Here is a 27,229-nt window from a genome sequence, read left to right as displayed (position 1 = left end):
CCTAGGTAAGTAAAATACCATACCACAACACCGACCTCTACAAGAGGCCGGGTGTACCTATGTGGGGGGTAGTGTAGGCAAGAACACTATGAGCCGCTGGCTCACCAGCAGCAGCAACATAAAACACGTATATAATATACGTGTAAATCACACAGCTCTAGTAAGTGAAACCAGGAAAATATGCCGTTCCCAAAAAACAAGGAGAGGAGATAGAATTCTAAACTTACAAGAGTAGAAAGGTTTCACGGGACTTAAGATCCCAAAGACATTAACAAAAACATTAAATAAAGGGCATACCAATAATCAGGCATACTAAAGTGCACAGCAATACACAATGCAGGCTACTACAGGAGCCGAAACAATAACCCAGCTTCAAAGCGCCAGGTATCATGTAAACAAAACAATACTAATAACAGTAATAGTACTGGCCGTAGGCAGCCATCTGGGAGCAAAGAACCACTGAGACCATGATGGGCCGTCGCCCATACTCAATGTGCACCAATGTCACCGCAATAACAGGAATCCGCTTCCGGCATAGGAGGTGTGCTCAGATCTGGACATAGATACATCACACATGAACGATAAGTTTCTGAGGAGGTATAGATATGCATTGTAATATATGTAGGAGGTAGACAGTGGTGGTAACAAGAGTCCAAATATTCAGCAGCAGGAGAAATCACAGTTAATGTGAATTTGAGGTATTCCTTCTCAGGAGGCGCTGAGGAGTGGGAGAGCGCCGTCTGCGTCGGGCGGAGGTAGATGATCTCGATCTCAAGTAGATACTTGGGAGTACCTCTAAGACTTCCAGCCAATTAGGAAAATCAATGGGATCTTGGGGGTTGGGCATGTTCAAGCATGTCTAATCTAGGGGAAGTTTGGGAGGAGGAGGACGCCAGTGAAGAAATCTTAATATCAACTGCTTGCACTTTCTGATATATCTGTTCAATCTCTGCATGAACAGAGTGCTCTACGCGATGAGCCCAAGATTCTAGCTCTGTTTTAGTGGGTATGAATTTCAGGAGGGCTTGTAATTCTCTGGGCAGCTGCTGAGCAGAAGATACTGTGTCTGAGAACTCAGCTGGGGAATCAGATGACAAACAGGAGTGGGTAGGAGACATAACAGCAGGGATCCCAGCTAGGGGGAAAGTCCCCTCTTCACTCACCCGATCAGCAGACTCTAGGTGGTCAGCTTCACTTGCAGATGCAGGGGCCATCTTGGGAGCACTTCCTCCTGCTGAAGCTGCCGAGTCTGAAGGGAAATATTTGTGTAAGTTGCCTTGTTTAGGGGTTGTTTAGGGCTTCTTTATTCTTCCTCTGCTTAGACATCACTGAGTGGGGTGGAAAAAAGCTGTGTGATCTGAAGTATTAGCTGTTAAAGCCGCGGTGGACACAGAGCTCTAGGAAAGTGCCTGCTCACAGTGCCATTGCCAAGTCACGCCCCCTAACCGGTCTGTAGTTACCTGGTAATGACTTTGCTCCCTTTTTGAAGATAGAAACCACATTGGCCTTACGCCAATCCATCGGTACCTTGCCAGTGACTAAAGAGCCTCTAAAAATTAGAAATAATTGGCTTTGAAATAACTGAGCTCAGCTCTTTGAGGACACAAGTGTGTTTGTATACAATAGGGCTAAGATCAGGCAGCACAGCACAATGAGAACAAACCAATACCACTACTACAAATGAACAGAGGAGTTGTGTGACAGCAAATCAACAAGTTCAAATGTCAGACTATTAGGAAAAAAAAAAGAAAAAAAAAAAAACGAAATTTTTTCATAAAAGGAATTTGTACATAAGACATTCAAATACCAATATATGACAATGTGACTTTGAGAATGGGACAAAGGCAACCAGGGGGGAAAGTAGCAGTTTGTAGTGGAAACCATGCATACATTTGTACTGAATATTTGTGGAAAAAAATGACAAAACATTGCTGAAGAAAACAGGAACCGTAATTAGAAACCAGGCACAAAAACATTGTAGCAACAGATGAAGCTAACAATATTGAAGATTACAAAAAGCCACATGAATGCATACCATCCACGCATACTTACTTGATTAATTCCCCCCCCCCAACTAGTCCAGGTAAAATAGTAATAATGAAAATGCATATGTATTTCTATACATTAAAAGGTATTTTGACATACACACAGAAGTGAAATCCCTAAATGTTCCTTGATGTATCATCTTTGCCAACAATCCTTTTTGCAAATATTTGATTTCTCTAAAGCCAAACTAGAATTAAATTTAAATCAGATCCAAAATGCTTGGTCATACTTTTTTTTACAGTCATACTATTGTGTGATGACATAATATAAAGTGCTAATTAGTATGTATACAGCTTGATATCAATTAGTTTGCAGTGTTTCAACCAAAAGAAAAAGTAACAAGAAGTGCAACAAATGTAACTATAAATGTGAGTATAATGTAACAAAAAAAGTAGCACTTACCCAAAAAGAGATGGAGTGGGGGGCATGGCCACGCGATGGGAGAGTGAGGCTGAATGTGTCCGGAGCTCTGACCAGCCAAAGAGGATTTGTTCAGTGTGACCACACATACGGGACCCGTTCTGGGTCCAAACAACAAATGTCCCAGGGCAAGAAGACACAGTGGACCACAAAGGCACTGCAAACTAAAGTCCTGAGTCAGTTTTTCTCTGTAGCGTTGCAGCGTGGTGTACATACAGACAGCCAAGCAGCATAAGTAGCAAGTAAGTGCCTCCATGAGCAGCAGGACTTCCTACCCGTCAATGAGGGTAGGGTACGTGATACCAGTAGATGTCGCTGGTGGTCTTTCTCAGGGAAATACTGAAAGGTTTTTTACCTTCTCTTGCTTTATAGAGCAGGCACATAACTAATACATTAGTTATCCTGTCGGTGAGCTCCGACTCTCTGCTGTTGGGCACCAACTCCTCCCATAGGGCTAGCCCTCCTCTCCCCCCATTTTTATGGTTGGGGTTGAGGGTTGAGCTGCTGTCCTTCCTTAGCAAAGAGTATTTTGATATACTCACCTGTTTCACCTTACATTGACTTCCTCCTGAAGTCTCTCTTTTCTTTTTTTTCTTTCATTTCTTAGTAAAACCTTTTTTCTTGTACTCCTGATTCCCCTTCCACCTCCTCCCCCTTCCCCTTCCACCCATATGGCACTTAAGACCCTATCTCTGTAAAGGGTCTTAATTCCCCCATTAGGAGAGCAATTATTCTCCAAGAGTTAAAAAGATACAAATGCCACATTGCCTTTCTTCAAGAGACACATTTCAAAGCTGATAAAATCCAGAAACCCAGAAAACAGACCGTCATTTTCAGACGGCTTATCACAGCGCCTCATTAGATTCTAAAACTAAAGGTGTTAGCATTTTTGTACATAAATCACTACAATGGAATCTTCTAGAATACTCCTCAGATCCTGATGGTAGATACGTACAAGTAAAAGGAACAATAGGTTCACACAAATTTACGTTTGTGAATATCTACACCCCAAACAGTAATCAGATTTTTTTTGGAAAGAACACTAGAGCTGATGGAAGACTTTGCAGAAGGTACAGCTGTGATGGGAGGAGACTTTAATGTCGCCATCTCACCCACACTAGATGTATGCAGAGGTTCATCAGCTCTGTCTTATGTGGCTCTTCATAGGCTAAATGGCTATTCCATTCCCATCAATTGGTAGATATCTGGTGGATTTTGTATCCCTCAGAGAGAGAATATACTTTTTATTCAGCAGGTCTTATTCTGGAATTGATATGTTTCTGATATCCCATCATATGACCCCTTCTGTTATCTCATCCTCTATAGGTGACATTACAGTATCTGACCATGCACCTATATTCCTAGTAATTCAGGCATCTCCAAAAATACCCAACACAAAAACCTCCAAGCTGAATGAATCACTCTTAGAATCTGCAAAGATCTGTGGAAAAATTTATTCAAATTTGGGCTCTTTTTTTCGAATTAAACGCAGAATCAGTATCTAACCCCTTAATGGTATGGGAAGCACATAAATGCTGACAGAGGCCTCCTCATACAGCAAGGTCACAGAGCAAAAAAAGAGAGAGAAGCAGAAATGACTCGATTGTTTACTGAACTCCATAATTTGGAGACTTTGAACAAACGACAGCAAACCCCAGACACAGAACAGCGGATAGTATTCCTTAGGGACAGAATCAAAGAAGTGTAACATTTTAAAATTAAACAACTACCTATTAAATGCAAGTGATACTACTATGAACATTCTAACAAGTGTAGTAAAAAACTAGCCAGAGCCTTAGGAGAAAAAAGGGCCAGAGCATTTATCCCTAGTATCATCTCTAAAACAGGGCGGCGGGTAACAACCACTACTGACATAGCGAAGGCCTTTCGGTCCTTCTATAATAAATTATAAAACTTAACCAGCGACCATACTCCCGAATCAGACACAGCTTCGCTAGACCAGATACGTGCATACTTGCGCAACTCGGGACTTCCCTTCCTCTCAACTGAAGCTGTAGAATCCTTGGGACTCCGGATTACCGCTGAAGAATTGTCTAAAGCTATATCTAATGCTGCCACTGGGAAAGCCCAGGGCCCAGATGGTCTAACCCTTAAGTACTACAATTGCTTCCTTCCTGTTTTATCTACCTATTTTTTAGAGGTGTTCAACTCAATATCATTAGAGACACACCTTCCCAAAGACAATTTTGGCAGCCCATATATCGGTCATCCTCAAACTGGGGAAAGATCTGACCCTTTGCAGTAGTTTTAGACCTATCTCTTTGTGATTGTGATCTCAAATATTTAGTAGCATTCTAGCCAATTGACTCACCCCGATTCCCCAAAACATTATCCACTCAGACCAGATGGTTTTTTTAACAGGACGTGAAACGCGTAATAATACTATCAAAACCCTAAATTTGAGATCTCCCGCTCACACACTATACTAATGATGCTTTTCTCGGCTGATGCCAATAGAGTAGAGTTTGATAGAGTAGACTAGAATTTGTTATCACTGACGTCATATATTGGCCTTCCTCCCCCTCTGCTCCACTGGATATCTTCACTATATTCTGCCCCTTTGGCACAAGTAAAGGTTATTAGATTCCGTACCTAACGGAACAAGGCAAGGTTGTCCACTGTCCCTTCTCCTTTTTATTCTAACATCGGAGCCCTCGCTGCTTCAAATACGTAACAACAGGAATATCCAGGGGCTGAAAATTCAGAATACATAACATAGAGTAGCAGCATTTGCTGATGACTTGCTGTTCTACATTACCTCGCCTAGTATAACCTTACCCAACTTACTAGCAGAAATATCTACATATGTCCATTTGTCTAACTATGGATCTAAATATGAAGTTCTTTCGATCACCCTCCCGCATAGACTTGTTGAGGAAATATTCCCCTCCTTTCCAATCAAATGGGACAAGAAATTCATCACGTATTTGAAGACTCATATCTCAGCTGATTTAACGTCTATAGTGAACTTAAATTTCCTACCACTTTTAAATGCATTTAGAAAGGACCTACAGAGATGGAGACAACACACCTTCTCTTGGTTTGGCAGGTGCAATATACTCAAAATGAACCTCATGCCAAGTTTGCTGTACTTATTACAAACACTACCAGTGTATTTGCCACATCAGTTTTTGTATACATTTTTAAAAGTGAATTTCTACGATTTGTCTGGTTAAGAGATTCCCCCCGTTTGTAAAAAGAGATTTTTTCTTTCTTTCCTGACCCTTTCCTTTATCATGAAGCAGTTCATATTACACGACTAATAGATTGGTGTCGTCATAGGAGACAGAAACAGTTGGTTTTGATCGAGGAGGCAATGTCCCCAGCTTTTTTGGCTGGAGTGTTTTGGCTACCCCTAGATCATCAGGCAATCAGTTCTAGGCACCCGTTAATTGGTCCAACTCTACGTATAGCCCGGAAATATCTAAGAATCAAAAATCCACAGCCATATCCAGATCATTCTCTGTCTCCCTTAAATATCTGGAGAAAACTCCAGGTTTAACTCCAGCTTTAAACTTCAGCTGACATATTTCCTTGGCTTCCTCCCATCCCCTTAGCTCTTTGTCTACTCTCTTTCCCAGATGGTATCTCTATGTGCTGGAGAAAGACCACTGCAAGGCACACTCTCCTTTGCTCTTGGCTTGCTATTAGGATGGATCTGTTACAACGCCCTTGCCTTTTGTGACAAAATGTGAGAGGGATTTACAGTTAGATTTCACCCCGGAACAACTAGAATGTTTATTGTACTTTAGACACAAAGCATCCATCAGCAATTCATACCAGGAATTGAATTCTTAACTGTTAACTAGATGGTACAGAGTACCTGCCTTATTGGCAAAGATTTATTCTCAAGCAGACAATAGATGCTGGAGATGTCAAAATGCTATAGGTAGTACGTTATATATCTTTTGGGAATGTCCTCTATTGTCAGTTTTTTGGTCACAAGTTGCTAATATAATAAAGGAATTAACAGACATATCAACTCAGAATAAACCAGAACTTGCTCTGCTACATGTCTCTTCCCTTTCAAGGAAAAGATATCATAATTCTCTATTAGGACTTAATGCTGCCAAAGCCTGTATCCCCTCTCTCTGTAAACAAACCTCTCCCCCGACTGTTTCTCAATGGTTTACGAGACTTAATGAGATCATGACCATGGAAGACCTCATGGCCAATAGAGATGGCTGTACAGCCAAGTTCAATAAAACATGGTTCTACTGGTTTTAATATACCATGTCCACGGAACATCTACAAATAGGAAGCGCCAATGTTGATACTACTGACGAAGCTTGACGAAGTTTGGTTATTTGAAGTGTTATCTGAATATGTATATATACCAGGACAAAATTGCATCTGCATAGTTTGTACTTTATGACTGTATCTGTGCCTATACTCCCCCCTCCCTTTCTCCCCCCCCACCCCCAATTTTTCTTCCTTCATCTTTTTTTTCTTACCCCTACTTCTACTCTCTCCTTTCTTCTATTCTATCTCTTTTTTTTACATGTTCTTTTAAATATATAAAATATAGTGGCCAATGTTTGCATGGATGGGAGACTTTAATGCCTATTTGCGCCATATTGTTATGACTAACTGTTTATTTCATTTATTGTTATCATTATCTTGTTTGTATTTTATGTTTGGATGTCTTTCCAGAATGCTTACTTGGTTACCGAATAAAAATTAAAATAAAAAAAAAAGAGATGAAGCATTAAAGATTCAAACTGACCTGTAATGGACTGTAGATGCGCACAGAACAGGGAGCAGGTGTGCGCTAATTAATTGCTATGACCTCACCATTGCCAGAGCTAAACAGATCCTCCTAAACCGTGCAGCTAAAAACTTATTGCCTTAACCACCTGAGCGATAAGCCCGACCTTGGTACGGGCTTCAAAAAGTTACAATAATCGATAAACCCGAACTTTTCTCACTGTATGAAAATACAGTGAGAAAAGTTCGGGTTTATCGATCACTTACCTGGTCCCGCTGCGATCATCCATCGACGTGTTCCAGCGTCGTCCTCCAGCGTCGGGTGTCCTCTTTGGGAAGAAGAAGCCGGCCGGCTTCTTCTCCCTCCATGCGTGTACGTCGGCGCGTACGATGACGTCGGCGCGTGTGCGGGAAATTCAAACTGAAACTCATTCAAACACATTTTGTATTGGATTGAATACAAACTCCTGTATCCAATCCAATACAAAATAATTCAAAATAAATACAAAGTATGTTATTGGAAATATCAAACTCTCATTTTGTATTGGATTGGATACAGGAGTTTGTATTCAATCCAATACAAAATGAGAGTTTGAATTTTGTTCTCATTTTGTATTGGATTGAATACAAAGTCGTGCATCCAATCCAATACAAAATAATAGAAAATATATTTATGTGGTTTTGTCTATAGGTATGTGACGGACACTAGGGAGGTGTTTTAGAAAAATATATTACTATACAGTATACCGAATTATCGCATTTTCAGTATTTTTCATTTATTTATGTATTCTTGTTTAAGGTGATTTTTTGTGTCTTTTATTTAATTTTATTAAAAGTAATTTTTTTTTTTTTTACATGATTGTGTGTTTCAAACATTTTTTATATTCATGATATCTACTAGAACCCTGTTCGGACATATTTCTGTAAACAATTTAAAAAAAAAAAATTTCATGAAAAACTGTAACGCTTTTGGAACAGAAATCTAGACCTCAGTGTACCGCCCAGGTGGTTAATTGTCGTATTCTCTACTCCATTGTTTATTTATCAATGCAGGAATCCAGCTTGCAAGTGTAGGCAGGTGTACTAGCACTCGACTTCGGCTCCAGTTTCCGGAAATGTCACCTCATATTCAGGCGCGTATATAAGCGTGGCAAGCTCGCTTGGTAAATCAGCCCCAATGTGTATATTAAGATACTATTTTTACTTTTTTTGCTATCTTGTACTTGTCAAAAGGGTTAAAACGCAATAAAACAGACTACATGGCATAAAAATTAATAATTTTTTCTTCCACCTGTAAACTGAGATACAGGTTGTATATAGTTACCAAATATACCAAATGTAATCTATCTAAACACATTTCCATACCACAGAACATGCAAAATATGTTACAAAAATAGCATGCAAATATGTAAAAAAAAAAAAAAAAAGACTAGCTGGACACTAAATGTAAAATACATTTTTTTAATAAAAAAACTTTATGCTAGGTAACCATATAACTCTTAGTTGAGCCAAACATATTCTTATAATAAGATATATAAGATAAATAAGTTTGATTGGTGTTGCCACTTTCATCTTTTCTTTTGTTACTTTACTGATTTGGTAATAAGATCATGATAGGAAATAGATTGGTTTAGCATTATGATCTCTTTTTGCAACCTTTGTCACAAAATAAAGATTCAGATGCTAAAAATTTAACAATAGTACTTACACAATAGTGATAATCACACAAATAGTCATAATCATCACTAAATACTTCAAAATCCATTTTGTTACATTTTCTGATACTTAAACGTTCACTTACCATGTTGTATTAAAGATAACACTTAACTGTGTTTTCCTCTCATATCTGTCAAAACAAACAATACAACAACATTAACACGAAAACAATTTGAGATATAAAAAGTATTCCAATATAGAACAAATGTAAAAATATAAATAACAGTGTTGTCACAGAGGACATGGTATGTGATAATGTATATTTGAACTAGGCAACCTGGTTTATTTGGCAAGGTATAACAGAAAAGTCATGCTTATTAAAATGTGACACATAAATACGAAATAAAACATGCTGTATTATTTTGGGGAAAACTGCAAATGGCAGGGCTCACGCAATATTAATGTATTAGGCATTAGGTGGAATCTTGAAGATGTCAGTATAACCAGTATTATTGTGGGTGTGTTACATTAGTAATAAACTTAACACTTTACCTACATAAAGCATCAGCTAGATATAATTTGTCATGTTGACACAACCAGGCAGAAGTAATCATTTCTGCAAAGAATAGTGAAGAATACCTCACTGAACTACCTTTATGAGTTGTCACTGCTTTGAAATATGTGTTCAACTGGACATCATGTACAAGCATTGTGCACTTTTCTTAACTCTTTGTTCTTATAGAAGGCGCATTTACCTTCATTATGGGATTTATCCTTTGAAGGCCCAGTCCATGCCAAATTTTTATTTAGTTATACATATACTTTATAACTAGTAGTGTTACCTCCCATAAATCTGAAAAAGTCTGTGTAGAGTTACTAGCTCTGTCAGATCAGTTGGCTAGTCAGCACATGTTGGAATATCACCAGTACATAGTCATAGATAAAAGAAATTGGTAGGTTATTTGCTGGCATTTTTTCTAATTTAAAATTTCAGGAGTACTAAACATTTAAAAGGGCTTTGTCAGTTAAATAAAAGTTATTAACACAATTCTTATGCAAAAGCAGAGCATTTATTAACACCTGTTAATGAACCCTTTTGTCTAATCTTTAAGTAATTTCAGAGCAATATCACCCATGAAGCTTCCTATCCAATACACTTTTGGGTGTTTGATGCCTTCCTACCCCCAGAATGTTCCATGTATCCTACCGCCAAGTGTTGTAGAACCCCTACAACTGCAGACTGCAGAACTGCAGTCTTTAAGCTTTAATTCAGTGGGTTGAACAAAAAGATTGCATAAGAATGTGAGGAACTAAAGCTTTTTTAACACAATCACTTCATTTCAGGGGCTCAAAAGTAATTGGACAAATTAAAAATCTGAAAATAAAATGTTAATTTCTAATACTTGGTTGAAAACCCTTTGCTGGCAATGACAGCCTGTAGTCTTGAACTCATGGACATCACCAGATGCTGGGTCTCCTCCTTTTTAATGCTCTGCCAGGCCTTTACTGAAGCGGCTTTCAGTTGCTGTTTGTTTGTGGTCCTTTCTGCCAGAAGTTTAGTCTTCAACAAGTGAAATGCATGCTCAATTAGGTTCAGATCAGGTGACTCACTTGGCCATTTAAGAATATTCCATTTCTTTGCTTTAATAAACTCCTGGGTTGCTTTGGCTGTATGTTTTGCGCCATTGTCCATCTGTAATATGAAACGCCTCCCAATCAATTTGACTGCATCTAGCTGGATTTGAGCAGACAGTATGTCTCTGAACACCTCATAATTTATTCGGCTGTTTCTGTCCTGTGTCACATCATCGATAAACACTAGTGTCCCAGTGCCACTGGCAGCCATGCACGCCCAAGCCATCACACTGCCTCCGCCATGTTTTACAGATGATGTGGTATGCTTTGGATTATGAGCTGTTCCACGCTTTCTCCATAATTTTTTCTTGCCATCATTCTGAAAAAGGTTGATCTTGGTTTCATCTGTTCAAAGAATGTTTTCCCAGGACTGTGCTGGCTTTTTTAGATGTTTTTGAGCAAAGTCCAATCTAGCCTTTCTATTCTTAAGGCTTATGAGTGGCATGCACCTTGCAGTGCACCCTCTGTATTTGCTTTCGTGCAGTCTTCTCTTTATGGTAGACTTGGATATCAATACGCCTACTTCCTGGAGAATGTTGTTCACTTGGTTGGCTGTTGTGAAGGGGTTTCTCTTCACCATGGAAATGATTCTGCAATCATCCACTACTGTTGTCTTCTGGAAGTCTTTTGGTGTTACTGAGTTCACCAGTGCTTTGTTTCTTTCTCATGTTGTACCAAACTGTAGATTTTGCCACTCCTAATATTGTAGCAATTTCCCGGATGGGTTTTTTCAGTTTTTGCAGCTTAAGGATGGCTTGTTTCACCTGCATGGAGAGCTCCTTTGACTGCATGTTGTCTGTTCACAGCAAAATCATCAACATACAAGCACCCCCCCCCCCTCCAAAATCAATTCCAGGCCTTTTATCTGCTTATATGATAATGACATAACAAAGGAATTGTCCACACCAGCCCATGAAACAGCCTTTAGCTGCGTACACACCTGCAATTTTTCTCGTTGGAAAGGATCTTTCACGATCCTTTCCAACGAGAAAAGACTGCACGATGCATGAACGATGCTGTACATACAGCACCGTTCATGCTCTATGGAGAGGGGAGGGGGAGATCGACGGAGCGGCACCCTGCTGCGCGCTCTCCCCTTCCCTTTCATTAGGATCGGTCGTCGTCCATCGTCCATGGATCCGCCAGGACGGTCGTCGGACGATGGACGACGACCGACTGTACACACGGCAGATTTTCGCCCGATAATTGGCCGATACCGATTATCGGGCGAGAAAAATTTGCCGTGTGTACGCAGCTTTTGAGTCAATTGTCCAGTTACATTTGAGCTCCTGAAATGAAGTGATTGTGTAAAAAAAAAGGCTTTAGTTCCTCACATTTTTATGCAATCTTTTTGTTCAACACACTGAATTAAAGCTGAAAGTCTGCAGTTCAACTGCACCTGAATTGTTTCATTTAAAATTAATTGTGGTAGAGTACTGAACCAAAATTAGAAAAAAGTTGTCTCTGTCCAAATATTTATGGACCTAACTGTATATTCCCACACACCAGTGATAACAGTATGGTATTTTCAAGGACTTGTACCAGAACAGAAAGTGCTTGAACTTCATGGACCTTCATAGCAGGGTCATGAGGTCTTTTTTTATTTTATTTTTGAAAAACATTAACATTTTGAAGCCTTTATGAGATTTTGGTGATTGATATGGCATATATTACATATACAGAGTTTTTCAGGCTTCTTGGAATATACATCAAACGTTCATTGCGAGATCATTCTCATTGGAAGCACATCTCCGCCTCTGTTTGTAATTAGGATAGTATTTGGCATATTCACTCAAGGTAACACTGTAACACTCCCACATTTCTATAGGTTGACAAAGTGCCATCCTATGATTACTAACCCACACCTTTCTGTATCAAATATAAATGCAACAATTTCGGTCTGTGTTTTGGGTTTCAATATATTATTGCTATTCCAGTAAACCTGTCAGTATCCATCCCATCTTTGAAAAAGAGAACCTGATTAAAAGTACATCTGAAAGAGAATACAAATCATGTGTAGATTTCTTTCTTTTTAACAAAAGTTCTTTGTAAAAGCCGTCACAGCATTAGGGCATTTCTGTTTATGTGATCAACGCAAACACAGCTGGTATGTTAGGATAAAAATGTAACTATTCAACATTCTTAAAGGTTTACAAAATGACAATGGATTATTACAAGTAAAAAGACACACCTTACTATACAAAATACATTTTTTGTCAGTGTCTTCATCTTCCGTAGCTAGTCATTTTGTAAAATAATACAACAGCAGATTTTAGGTATAGGTCATCAAAACAAAAAAATGTTGTATTCTAAATTGTGGATACAGTGGAGAAGGATAAAACTAAAGGGACATGGATTTTAGACTTTACCTATTCTAGAGGAAAAAAAACTATTTATTGTATGTGTTGCTGTTGGCAACTTCTTCTCTCCTCACTTCTTGCCTATTACTCCTGTCAGAAAGAAAGGAAAAAAGGGGACATCACTCCAAACTTAGCCCTGGATGGCAGTGAAAACTGGAATGGAGTTTTAACATCTTACACTAAAAAAAAGGGCAGCAGGTATTGTCAGCATTTCCATGTGGTTTTCTGGATACACAAAGCAGCCTCTGGGGCCTTTTGCCACTTTTTTAATGTTTTTTTTTAACTAGGCTATAAAAGCCTAGAAATTCCTGTACAGGCAGAGTTGAATATACCTGTATTAGCAAATGACAAATTTGCATATGCCAACAAAAAACAAGCATTTTTGCCTGAAATTGATCCTGGACACCCAACTGTGCATAGTAGGCGTCCAGGAATGGTAATTCCAGCATTTTTTTTACCACAGGTCTAAACAAGCCCATTGTTAAATTTCTTGGAAAAACATTGTTAGTAACATCTTAAAATGTGTTCAATAACAATAAAATTATATTTAAATGAGAACTTTCCTTGTGCAACATACTGTATTGTATAAAGTACTGAGAATGAAAAGACCAATTATTACCAAGACATATTTCTGCACTGTTCCACAAAAAAAATCTTTTTTTTTTACAGTTTACAAACTTTTTTAAAGGCAACTTTAAAGAAAAAAATATATTTATCGTAGTATGGTGAATTACATGATGCCAAGTTCAGAGGTTATTTGGCATCAAGTACCTCAGATTTCCTTGAAATGGGGATTAAAGGGCCTGGATAAGGTCTAGGTCTGTGTGACCAATACCCCTGATGGATGTGTCAGTCTGAGTGCAAGCTGTAATGCTGAAGAGAGCAGGACTTAGCAGCCCATTTTTTGGAGTTTGAAGCTGAAACACTTGCTAACCATTTGGCACCTTGGCTGTTTTGCTTTTTTTTATTTTGTTATGCTGATTGGAACCTTTTATTTATGCCTGAGTCTAAATAGAGTTTAATAAAGCACTACAGTATCCTGTGATGTGCTGATGCTCCTAACTTCACAATATATATTTTACAAAAGCAACCCAAATCTGTTCTATTACTAAGGCTACCTTGAGATTTGCATCAGAAAAAGTGGTCCCCATGCAGCTCTTGGAGGCTGGCAAAGTCAGCTTTCTGCACCATTGTGATGGTTTCTAAAGATTCAGTGTTTGAATATTTTTTAGCTGGTGGTACTGCTGCCCATATTCATTCCTAATGGGCTGCTGCTGATGAGGCGGTGCATTTAGCATCTCACCCAAGGAAGTGGTTCAGGGGCATGAAGGAAGCTCTAATCAAACTGCAACCTCACGGTCAGTCTGAAAACAGGCCAACCTAAAGCAAACTGACTTTCATTTCCCAAACCAGATTTATTCACATGCCTCTGGTGGTAACTGTCACATTTGATAGAGTGCTTAGTTCAGCTCCTTACCACAATTTCACACGTTCAAAAAGCTGGAATCATAGCTAATCACATGTGCATCACCATGGCTATTGTAGAATTAATAGTGGCTAAGCTCACACCATCTATAGCTGTAAATGATAGGAGGGTTTAATTTCTCAAGGTAACATTGGCTTAGCTCTAAGCTGCTTCTTTTTAGTAAACATTAAGAATTATTAGCATGTTGAAACTTTCATATGTGTATCTTATTTATTCTGTTTAACATAGAATTTAGTTTAAATTTAGTTTGGGGAAACATTGTGATTAAGTGAGATGTTCATTTTAGTTTTTGCTGTAAAGTTTACAAGACAGTCAACTCGGTACAAACATTTAGTGTGTGTAAAGCCATCTATTGCCATGTTCATTAACAAGGAAAATGTTGCCTTAATGCAACCTATGTTACTGTGCATTAACTTTTCACGGCCCCTTAAAGTTTTGAGTTTAGTCAGCAAGATATGTGGACAGTATCCCTGTTTAGTGGGAATGTCCTTCATGCTCTAAATATGGAATCTAAGATGTGGTAAGAGTTGTAAAGGGAATTATTGAAATAACAGTTTACAATGGTATATGTGTGTTTGTGGAATTCTGCTTGCAATGCTGTGGAATTGGTAAACCAAACTCCAGTGGCTCAGAAGTGTATTTGGAACACTGTGGACAAATGTAAAGATTTGAATGAACATTGTGCAGCTCTTTTGAACAAATCTAATGATGCTCAAATAAAGTACAAAGACCACAAGTAAGTAGAGATAGAATGTACGCCACTATTATTTCCTATAAGTTGGAAGCTAATATTCTGATGAATACTAACAGTGATAGCAGTATTCAATTTGACAATAGGAAGGCAAGTCTTCTGATAACCAGGTAACAGCTGTGGACTACTTAACATGGAGGTTCCTAGAGAAGAAAAAGATGGGATCCCTATGCTGGCTCTTGGTAAAAATGAAAGTAAATGGATGTAAATAGTAAGTTTAGCCCGATTGGTCCTTACAATTTCCTAAATATTACTAAAAATTACTGAAGAATCCTCAGTTACAAGGGATCAGTAAAACTCTATAATAAGTGAGGAGGTGGGCTGGTTTATGCAGGCAAATTGCTGCTCAAAAAAGAACAATTTTGTTCAGCAGTGGCAAACACAATAGGGCTGTGCAGTAATCAGTAGCACACTATAATCCTTCACTGTTGTAAAACCAGTACAATGGTATTGGTTATAACACTTTAAATCTCGGAACTAATTATTTATGTAGTAAAGATTTAACACCTTGGCAGCATGACAACTCATTGATATGGCTAATGGCATTCCCATTTTGTGTGGTAAATTTATATGTTCTGTTAAAATCACATTTTAACCCGACTTCCATGGCCTAAAATATTTTTATTTTTATATTGTATATGTGCTATGGAGTTCAGTTTAAATAATTATTGAATGTATAGCAATATAGTATATTGCATATACTGTACACTAACATGTTATCATATCTGCCCCAGCCTTCAAAGCACCATAGTAGTTGGACTACAATAATTAAATTTGACTTTCTATGATTATTAATATTATTATGATGACAACTACCATCTGTTTTGACAAATGTTATGGCACTTTGGTAATTATTGTGGGTGAGTGTGGGTATGAATGCCATGATATGTTCCTAACACTAACAAAATTAAGAAGAAAAATTTTAAAAGTGGTTTAGAGTAAAGTTGAAGTTAGAAATGAAAATAATATTTTTTAACGTATTTTCTTCTATACTTTTCAGTATACCAAGGATATTGAAGATCACATGGATCTTATTACTGAATGAAATCTTAGCATTGAAATATAGGCTCCATTGCATTGTATGTTGTATGTTGGTAGGTTCCTTGTCCTAGCTTTGCCTTTGGTCTTTGACTACAGCAGGGGTGTCAAACTCTGGCCTGGCATGTCCTTTTTTTGGCCCCCAAAAGAATTCCTAATATGAATTGCAGCTGGCCCGCCGCTACTGCAAATTAGGTAACGGCGGGCTAGCTGCAGTTCATATTAAGCTTCTGTTCTATAGACGCGAGTACAATGCTGCTACTACAATTTACAGCATTACTCATGTCTCTAGACCAGCGGCCTCTCTGCCTATGCATGGCCTATGCATAGCCCCGCAATTTATAGAAGCAAGTGATGCCGGGAATTGTAGTAGCGGCATCACTCGTGTCTACAGCCTATGCGTGGACCCCTTGGAGTTTATACTGACAGGTAAGCTCAATAATCAGGAATTATCAGGTTTCTTATTATCATGAATTATCATAGAGTTGTTGCTATAATATTTGTTTTACTGTGCCAGAGAATGCAATGTGAAACCAAATGAATGCAGCAATTCATATGGTTTAACATTGCATTCTCTGGCAATTAATCTCAATAAGAAGAAACAAGAACACATGAGAAGAGCATGCAGGAATATGCAGTGGATTGATCTAAATTTGTTCCTCGGCACAGTAACTCTATTGCCACACAAAATCCAGATCCAACATTTACTACTATGGTTACAGCTATAGACAATAGTGGGCACAAATATTCTCCTTGCCTAACATTTCCTCTGCTGCTTTCCATTTATCCCCGATTGCTTATATGTATTTTTCCAAGAAACTTTTCTTGGCCCAGGACACGGTCCAAGTTTTTAATTTCAGCCCTCTGTGTATTTGCGTTTGACACCCCTGGACTACAGCATGATTTCTCATCCCACCTCAAACCAACATCATTTTCACCTAGATGGATAGTATGATCAAATGTTTGGAAGGCTGTGAGATTTTCTGGGCTACTGCAGTGTTCAAAAGTAAAAAGTTATCTGTTGAACACTTTCAAGAGAAGTCAACAGAGGTGTGACTGAGTGCAGGAAATCATAAATAGCAGTTGATTATTTCTGCATGCACATTGAATCTCGTTTGCAAATCTGTAGTGTAGTTTAAATTTAATAAACAACAATAATTTATTATTGCTCTTTAACACTTGCTCTAAGCTTTTGTAGGAGTATATTGTACTGACCAGACAGCATTCCTGTCACCTTCATTCTTGATGCTTAGCTTGCTTTACTTGTTGATCCCTGCTGTCTTTCTCTGATGCCACATATTGTATTCTCACTTTTCACTCAATTTATCTTAGCATAGATCACATACTTAAGAAATAACTAATAGTCAACATGCCTTCATTCTGACACATATTTTATATAGGGCACAGTATTCCTTAAAATGTTAGACATATTTGCACCTGTCACACCTAACAAGAAACACAACATTCCACAGATTTTGCATTGTTGTTGCTGCTGCCTTTTAAAATTGTGTCAAGTCCACACATCATGGGCCAATTTTAGGCCTATTTCACTTCTCAATACAGATGTAAAAATTTTGGCAAAAATATTAGCAGCTAGACTAAATAGATTTCTGGGTCATCTAATTCATGGGGATCAGGTCGGTTTTGTTCCAAGACGCCAAGCAGGGGATAATGTACGCAGAGCTCTCCAGATACTACACCTGTCTCATTCTCACTCTATTCAAAGTATGATGTTGTCATTGGATGTGAGGAAGGCCTTTGACTCCATATCATGGCAATATTTGTTTTATGCCCTCAAACAATGGGGCTTTGGTCCGTGTTTTCTGCATTGGATTAAAGCACTGTATGCCTCACCATCAGCTGCTGTAAAATATATGGGTTACACATCAGCTCCATTTCAGATTTTGCGAGGAACTAGACAAGGTTGTCCTCTTTCGCCTATTTTATTTATATTGGCACTGGAACCCTTGGCGGCAGCTGTCCGGGTAAACCAAGATATAGCTGGTGTAGAAGTGTTTAATACGGTCCACAAAATTATGCTATTTGCTGATGACATATTACTGACGCTCACAGCTCCCACCACGACATTGCCTAATTTGCATAAGCTACTCACACATTTTTCAGAAATATCAGGTTTGATGATAAATAATGATAAATCTAAAGCGTTAAATATTACCTTGCCAGCCCCAATGGTTGCTTTTCTACAATCACATTTTGCTTATAAATGGTTGAAGGTTATTCCCTATTTGGGTGTTAAGCTTACATCCCATCTTTCACTTATGTATCAGGTAAATTATCCACCCTTATTTAGGGAGCTTTCTATCATGCGCCATAAATGGCGCAATTTTCCATTGTCTTGGATTGGTAGAATACACGCTATCAAAATGACTTATCTACCGAAATTGTTATATTTGTTCCGCACCCTTCCGATACCAGTCCCGACTCATCTTCTTAAGGAAGAGCAAAGGAAGGTGTTGCGTTTTATTTGGTACCCTGGTAGATCGCGGGTGCCGGATAGAACGTTGTATCGACATAGATTAAAAGGGGGGCTTTCTGTCCCCAACCTGTGTATGTACTTTCAGGCCGCTCAGTTGGCCCCGTTTGTGGCATTGCACCATTCTCCAGATCTCCCAATTTGGGCTACATTATATGCTGCTGAGTTGCCTGCGGTATATATACATAATTTACTATGGCTGCCTCTGTCCAAGCGTCCGCTAGTGTCTAATCCCACATTATCCTATGCTTTAGGTATATGGGATAGAGTCAAGACCTCAGCTGGCCTGATGTCAGCACATGCACCTCTGCTTGGCATAGTTAACTGTCCTGTATTTTTACCAGCTTATGAGAATCCCTTGGCTTTTCAGTGGTGGGCCCAGAGACCAGTCCGGTATGTGTATGATTTTTTCTTACCTACTGGGATCAAATCCTTCACCTACCTACAAGAGCATTGGAAATTACCTTCCAGTGAATTTTTCAGATATATGCAAATCAGACATTTTTTGCAGAGTTTGTTGACAAGGACGCAGGCATCTCCGCTGAAACTCACTAGTTTTGAAACTTGTTGTTATAGAGGCTCCGCCTCGGTGGGGGTGGTTTCTATGATATATGGTCAACTAATCAATAAGGATACTCACCCTCTTTCTTATATGGCACGATGGGAAGCAGATTTGGGAGCTAAGCTAAACGAGGAAGAGTGGCAAAAGATATGGCAGCATATTGCTACTTGTTCTCCGAATGTTATTATGCAGGAGAATGCTTATAAGATGCTATTTAGATGGTATCTTACACCAGGTAGCGAAATTTGCTGTTGGGGGAAATCCCAATTGCTTTAGAGGATGTAATAGTTTGGGAACATTTCGGCACATTTGGTGGGACTGTCCTGTAGTTAGGAAGCTATGGATCAGGATATTTAACTACATACGATCTGTTTTACATGTATCTCTCAAAAGAGACCCTTGGATAGCATTGCTTCATAGTACTTGCCCTGACATTTCTAAAAATCAGCAAAAGCTGCTATCTTTTATCTTATTAGCAGCACGACAAGTGATTGCAGCTGCATGGCGGAAATCGAGTTTAAGTTTTCAAGCAGTATTATCTAGATTGTCAGATACTATGGTATTGGAGAAAATTTCAGCTGTAGCTAATGATTCCATGCACAATTTCTATAAAGTCTGGTCCCCCTGGCTAGATCACCATACAGCTTCGGGCATAGATCGTAGACTCTTTCATTTATAATTTTGTGTCTTTTGCTTTATACTTACAAACTCGAGTATTTCTTTTTTATATTGTTTTTATTCTATATATAATCCAGTTTCGTATGTATTTTGATTAATAATGCTGATGTTCTCTTTTGTTTGTTAGTTTTTTGTTGTTGTGAATATTGTATTTGTCTTTATTGTCTTTCTATGTTTATATTCTAAAAAAATTTTTCAATAAATATTATTTAAAAAAAAAAAAAAAAAAATTGTGTCAAGTAATAGTTTTGTTTGAAGCAGCTGATCCTACAATATCAGTCAGCATCATTCAAAGATTACTTTTAGTAATGAGCGAATCGAGGCTGACAAAGTGGAATTCGATCCGAATTTCAGAAAAAATTCGATTCACAACGAATCCGAATTTCCTTGCGATTCGTTGAAACGAATCGCAATATTTTCTAAAATGGCGGCTACACGTGTGAGGACATGGGGCAAGGAACTCTGGGAAGGCAGGATGACCCATAATGCCATGCATGCAGCCAATCAGCAGCCAGCCAGCCCTGTGATGTCACACCCCTTTCAATAGCCTCAGCCATCTTGGATTAAGACATTTTACAGCGTTCTGAGTGGAGGGAGAGACGTGTGCAGTCGCTAGTAGAAACCTCATTGTGCTAAAAAATTAAAAAAAGCGATTTATAAGTGCAGGGAAAGGATAGGGAGGAATCATTTCACAGCATCTTAGTGCAGGGAGAGACGTCAGAAAGCGCTAGGGACAGTGCTAGAAAAGCAAATTACAAGTGCAGGGAAAGGATAGGGAGGAATCATTTCACAGCATCTTTAGTGTAGGGAGAGACGTCAGAAGGCGCTAGGGACAGTGCTAGAAAAGCCATTTACAAGTGCAGGGAAAGGATAGGGAGGAATCATTTCACAGAATCTTAGTGCAGGGAGAGACGTCAGAAGGCACTAGGGACAGTGCTAGAAAAGCGATTTACAAGTGCAGGGAAAGATTATTTGGGGATCCAAATAGCAATTATACAGCTCTGTCATTCCATCAACGCACGTGTATATTTAACGTGATATATATATATATATATATATATATATATATATATATATATATATTGACGTATTTCAGTACAAAAATACAAATATACAAATACAAATTTATTATCAGTTCACTTCTGCAGTTATATGTGGTGAAAGCATTTAGTGACGTATTTGAGTACAAAAAGAAAATATATACGCAGTTCCCTTATTTCCGTACAAAAATAAAAATATTTTCCTCGCTTTTAAGTATGTCAGACAGAGAAGTGGCAGGCCATGCACAGAGGAGTGGCAGAGGCCTAAATGTTTCTGGCACAGGCAGGGGTTGCAGCAGAGTAAGGGGGTGTGTTAGCAGGAGTCACAGCGAGAGGCCTGAGCTCCCGGTGTCATCTAGCGGTCCTGTCTTGACCAGCAACCCAGCGATTCTAGGTTGGTTAACTCGGTCATCCACTTCATCGCAAGTGACATCAGACACCCCCAGCCAACAGTCGTTGGGTTTGTCAGACACAACCCTTAGTTGGCATGGCCTGGGAGCAGACCCTGTGCCCTCACCTGTCCACAACTTGCCTCTTTCCTTTGCTGTTCCCTCAGCCACAGAAGTATTGTATGCTGTGGGCTCAGCTCCACTATACAGGGAGGACGAGCTAGTAGAGGACAGTCAGCAGCTACTGCCCAGCCAAGATCTGGAGGAGACATCCGCCGCTTTCTCCACTAGGCAAGCAAGTAGTGATGAGGAGAGTGGCGTGGGAGGTGGTGTTGCGAGTGGTCAGGCTCCTGACCCAGAGACCATTGAGGAGGACATCAGTGACGTGCATACACTACTCGATGATGATGAAGCCGATCACACTTGGGAGCTGGGTGAAGAAGGGGCTTCATCATCATCAGGAGGAGAGGGTGGCAGCTTGCCCGTGAGGCAGCGGCTGAGCCAGCAAAGTGGTAGCATGGCTGGTAGTCCGCAGGGTGGCAGCAGTGGGAGGTCGGGAGCCAAACGTGCCCGAGGTAGACTATCTGCTTCGCAGCAGCCTACCTGCCCGGGAAGTAGTGGTGCAGAGGGTTCACGGAGGCAGCGGCGGTAGCAGTCAGTCAGTGCCGAGTGTTGGGGGGAAAAATCACCTACTCGGCGGTGTGGCAGTTTTTTGTTAAGCTGCGGGAGGAGGTTAACATGGCCATATGTAAAATTTGTGGGCAGAAGGTGAAGCGTGGCCAGGGTGGCAATGTTGGCACCACGGCCCTGCGTCAACATATGCAGCGTCATAAAGTGGCCTGGGCCTGTGGTGGTCCAGCCTGCCGCAGCAACCTCTGCATAACCCAGTGGCACGCACCGGCTTTCAGGCAGTCAAGGCTCCACCACCTCAGCCGAAGGGAGCTGTATGTCATTTACACCTTCTGCTGGTCCAGATGTTCCTGCTCCTCCTACTCCTCGTCAGTCATTCCGTCAGCAATCGATCATCGAAGCGATTGCCAAGAGACAACAGTATGCGTGCACTCATCCAACGGCACAGAAGCTGAATGTGCTCCTGTCCAAGTTGCTGGTGCTGCAGTCCCTCCCTTTCCAAGTGGTGGACTCTGCACCTTTCAGAGAACTGATGGCTTGTGCCGAGCCAAGGTGGAGAGTCCCAAACCATCATTTGTTTGAAAAAAAGGCAGTACCAGTCCTGCACAAATATGTAGAACAGAAGGTGGGCCAGTCCTTGAGCCTGTCAGTGTCTGCCAAAGTGCACGGCAGCGCCGACGTGTGGAGCTGTAACTACGGTCAGGAAAAATACATGTCCTTTACGGTCCACTGGGTAAATGTGATTCATGCACAGCCACACCAGCAACTTGACCAGGTGACACCGCTTCCGCCTCCACATTCTCACGCTGCTGGTCATGCGACAACGTCTGCCTCTGCCTCCTCATCCTTTACCGTGTCCTCAGCCTCCACTGCAGGGACAATTCACATTGCCCCTCCAGGATACCACATGTGCAGGGCACGGTGGTGTCACGCTGTTCTGCACCTGGTTTGCCTGGGGGAACGGAGTCACACAGGGGAGGAACTGCTCCGTGTGATTCATCAAGAGATTGAATCATGGCTTTCTCCGCGACAACTGAAAATGGAACCATGGTGACCGACAACGGGAAGAACATTGTGTCTGTCTGCGACACACTTGTTCAATTTGGTTGTCAAGCGGTTCCTGAAGTCTTCCACCCATCTGCAAGACATCATAAAAATGGCCAGGAAACTTTGCATGCACTTCAGCCACTCATACTCCTCCCAGTACCCAGCTCTAGATGCCAGACTAGAATCAAGCTCAACAGGGTCTTCTTTCCCCGCTGATTCCGCCAAGCCCATTCCCTTTCATGTGGTTTTGCTACATAGTAGGTAGGTACAGATTGGAATCTCGCTCATCCATTCATGTCTCCAATAGCTACAGCTTGGACACTGTCCATATAGGTGATGGCCTCAACCTCTAATGCCCTCCTTGCTCCGTCTCAGGGCCCACCGCCTCCTCCTCCCAGTACCCAGCTCTAGATGCCAGACTAGACTCCAGCTCAACAGGGTCTTCTTTCTCTCAGGGCCCACCGCCTCCTCCTCCCAGTACCCAGCTCTAGATGCCAGACTAGACTCCAGCTCAACAGGGTCTTCTTTCCCCGCTGATTCCGCCGAGCTTATTCCCGTTCATGTGGTTTCGCTACATAGTAGGTAGGAACAGATTGGAATCTCACTCATCCATTCATGTCTCCAATAGCTACAGCTTTGACACTGTCCATATAGGTGATGTCCTCAACTTCTAATGCCCTCCTTGCTCCGCCTCAGGGCCCACCGCCTCCTCCTCCCAGTACCCAGCTCTGGATGCCAGACTAGATTAAGCCCAACAGGGTCTTCTTTCCTTGCTGATTCCGCCAAGCCCCTTCCCTTTCATGTGGTTTCGCTAAATAGTAGGTAGGGACAGATTGGAATCTCACTCATCCATTCATGTCTCCAATAACTACAGCTTCGACACTGTCCATATAGGTGATGTCCTCAACTTCTAATGCCCTCCTTGCTCCGTCTCAAGGCCCACCGCCTCCTCCTTCCAGTACCCAGCTCTGGATGCCAGACTAGAATCAAGCTCAACAGAGTCTTCTTTCCCCGCTGATTCCGCCAAGCGTGTTCCCTTTCATTTGGTTTCGCTACATAGTAGGTACGGACAGATTGGAATCTCCCTCATCCATTCATGTCTCCAATAGCTACAGCTTCGACATTGTCCATATAGGTGATGGCCTCAACTACTAATGTCGTCCATGCCCTGTCTCAGGGCCCACTGCCTCCTCCTCCCAGTACCCAGCTCTAGATGCCAGTTAACGATGCCATCCACACTTCTCAGGGCCCACTGCCTCCTCCTCCTGCTTTCACTGATGCTGCCACCTTCCCAGTACCCAACTCTAGATGCCAGTTACTAATGCGGTCCAAACTTCGTCTCAGGGCCCACCGCCTCCTTCTTCTGCTGTTACTAATGCTGCCGCCTGCCCAGTACCCTACTCTAGATGCCAGTTACCAATGCGGTCCCCGCTCCGTCTCAGTGCCCACCGCCTCTTCCTCCAGAGCTGTGTAGCTGGCTAATTTTTTGACTGAAAGACCCCCGTCAGAGACCTCTGCCTTTACTCTGAAGCCTGTGTATGGCTTGTAACGGAGCGGTGAAACCTGGTGGCTAATTTTTGGACCAGAGGAACGCCCTCATGCCCCTCTCTGTCTCTACACAGAGACCGTATAAAATCCGGCATTTTCCCTTGCCCGCCCCATAAAATGGCCTTGCCAGCAACAGAAAAAAGACTTCCTTATTTTTTTTTTACTTGTACAGTGTTGTGCAGAGCTGGGGGAGTCTTGACATGTCTTTTTAAATGTATTTATAGGCTGTAGAAGCTCTACACAGTCCAGAAAAACAACCCAAAGTTTTCCCCCATTGACTTTAATGGAGTTCGAATTTGACCCTCGATCACCCGAATAACAATGCATTATTCGACCGAATAGCGGTCGAATCGAATAGTGAGCTATTCGACCAACACTAGTGCTGACACCCTCTCCACTCTGTTGGGGGGGGCTCTACTTGTATAAGCGGTTAATAGAACAGGTTCTATAGGTATCTTTGTGGAATCAGCTGACAAGGGTGTAAAAGGAGTGTGCTTCTTCTTGACGCTAACATGGACCTGTAAGGCCGAGTTCATACTTGAGTTATTTGGTCAGTTTTGGCCCCGTGACTGCCCAAATAAGTGAAGTGTGCAGTGATTCTAATAGCGACACCTGTCATCTGCATGTCATACTGACTCACAGTGTGACACAGTGTTATTTCACTACCAGAGCAGACTCCCTATACGTGTTACTGCAAGGCACAGTGTTCTACACCACTATCAAGGCTCTCTGCAGGCCGGAAAAAGACGTTTTTTTTACACAATTTGTAGCAAATAAATTCGGATCAAAGCAAATCTTTTCGGAAAATTCGGCAAACCGGCCGAATTTAATTTTTGAGAAATTCGCTCATCTCTAATTACTTTACATATATCCAAAGTCATATTGGTCACATTTTTCAGGCATTATGAGCATCCTTTTAAAGTGACTTGTTCCCATGTCCTACTGGAGATATTTCCCTTTACTTCCTGCCACAGAGATGCAACAGAAAATGACAGCAAATAAAGGAAATTATTTTTTAGACAGTGGTCATTGTACAATTGCCCCCAAATAAAAGTTTTCTCATCCAGTGACATCTGTAAAATTTTGGTTTTCCCACAAGGAAAAACAATGAGAGTAATCCTCCCACAAGGGGTAAATTAATGCTTTTATTGCTTCTTTATCCAAACCAAACCTTTTAAAAAAAAATTGTGCTTTAACCAATGTTCTACTTTTGGGTAACCTGGTTTGGGACAAAACCCATGTGATTTATCATAGAGGATAGATGATACAAAACATTTGTATTCTAATCTAAGTAAGTATCCAAATTAAAGGTAAGGTAATGTGGTCAGATAACAAAATGCATTGTTTCTTCTGTAAAGTTAAAAGTTAATTTTAAAAGTTTGTCAAAGATGATAACTATTTTAGTTTTCATAAGATGTCAGCAACATTATTACTCCCAGGTTTCTGTATGTCTTTATGTAAGCATGCTAAGAAGATTCCTAGGTTATGGCCATTCTTGCATTCAAATTCTTACTATTAATATTTATAATATTGATATGTATACAGAATATAGGCTTAGTGGGGGTTTTTTTTGTTACCCGGGTATAGGTATATACTCCACAAATCCATCTCACACCATATTGATCTAGGAACTCCTGTTACTTACCTGAATTTTCAAACACACCTACTTTAGACTCTTTCCTGCCTCTCAAAGAAAGTCTAAACTATCAAATGGTCATTACCAAAAGGTTCTAAAAAGCCATTGTTCACATTCATATCTGATTTGAAGTTGATTCAGAAGTCTTTTTGAAAAAGCAAGAGTAGTAAACTCTTTTGTGAGTATATATATATATATATATATATATATATATATATATATAATATAATATATGTGTGTTTACCATATATATACACATATATAAGAAAATATACATTTACCTCCCATTAATATAATGCTTATTTTAAAGTATAATTACATTTAACCTTACACAACAAAACAGAGTAAATGAGTAAATAGGAGTATTTTGTTTTACCTTTAGATGATGCATTACCAGGTTGAAGTTTTCAGCTCCCTTGACACTGGGGAAGTGAGCACTTATCATAAGTTACAATTGGTACTATCCTTTGAAGAAACCAAACAAGTATTGCAAGTTGAAATATGTGGGCAGTCACAATTTTATGACAAAAAGGGTGGGCCAGAAAAGAATGAAGCAGGTCCCTATTAAATTGCATCACAGGCACATGTAAACACAAAGACGTACACAGTGAAACTACAAAAGGTACTGTGGACTCACCAATGACATAGACCTCTCCCTCATACATAATAGGAGGAATATCCATTAGGTCGAGAAATATGTTTGTCAAGGTTCTTAATTTAAGGACAGGTTAGACTAGAATGTAACATAATTCTTATAGTAGGGCAATACTTTAAGCTGTAGCTTATTTGAACATGGGAGGTCATAATATAATCAGTTAAAAGTTTCAATACAGGTAAAACTGTAAATATCCCTGGACCTGCCTAAGAATAAAACATTTCTGGACTTGAGTCTATCAACTAGTGTACACACTACTGGGACACTCTATGTGCAAAGACCCATATGAGGCGTTACTACTCTTAAAACATTCTAACTGTACCAACCACCAATTTAAGCTCCTGAATTTTGTTTTTACCTTGGCCAAACAAACACTATCAAAGGCCTGGTCCTCAAGTAAACCCATGGTGAACCAAGTAAAACATAAGAT

General features: G+C 40.2%; 1 protein-coding gene across 1 annotated transcript in view; it reads right to left on the bottom strand.

The window, feature by feature from the left end:
* Positions 1-26,563, bottom strand: part of LOC140329074 (uncharacterized) — a 43,046-nt gene extending 16,483 nt beyond the window's left edge. The window contains exons 1-2 of the mRNA XM_072409154.1: positions 26,521-26,563; positions 8,996-9,040 (exon numbers count right to left, since the gene is read on the bottom strand). Coding sequence (XP_072265255.1) covers positions 8,996-8,998 — 3 coding nt within the window. The 5' untranslated portion in view covers positions 8,999-9,040; positions 26,521-26,563. The remainder of the gene's footprint in view (positions 1-8,995; positions 9,041-26,520) is intronic.
* Between the last annotated feature and the right edge of the window lie 666 nt (positions 26,564-27,229).

The sequence above is a fragment of the Pyxicephalus adspersus genome, chromosome 4 (assembly GCF_032062135.1).
Source record: "Pyxicephalus adspersus chromosome 4, UCB_Pads_2.0, whole genome shotgun sequence".
Classification (NCBI taxonomy): Eukaryota; Metazoa; Chordata; class Amphibia; order Anura; family Pyxicephalidae; genus Pyxicephalus; species Pyxicephalus adspersus.
The sequence above is the reverse complement of the archived record's forward strand: the minus strand, read 5'-3'. Positions and strand labels throughout refer to the sequence as shown.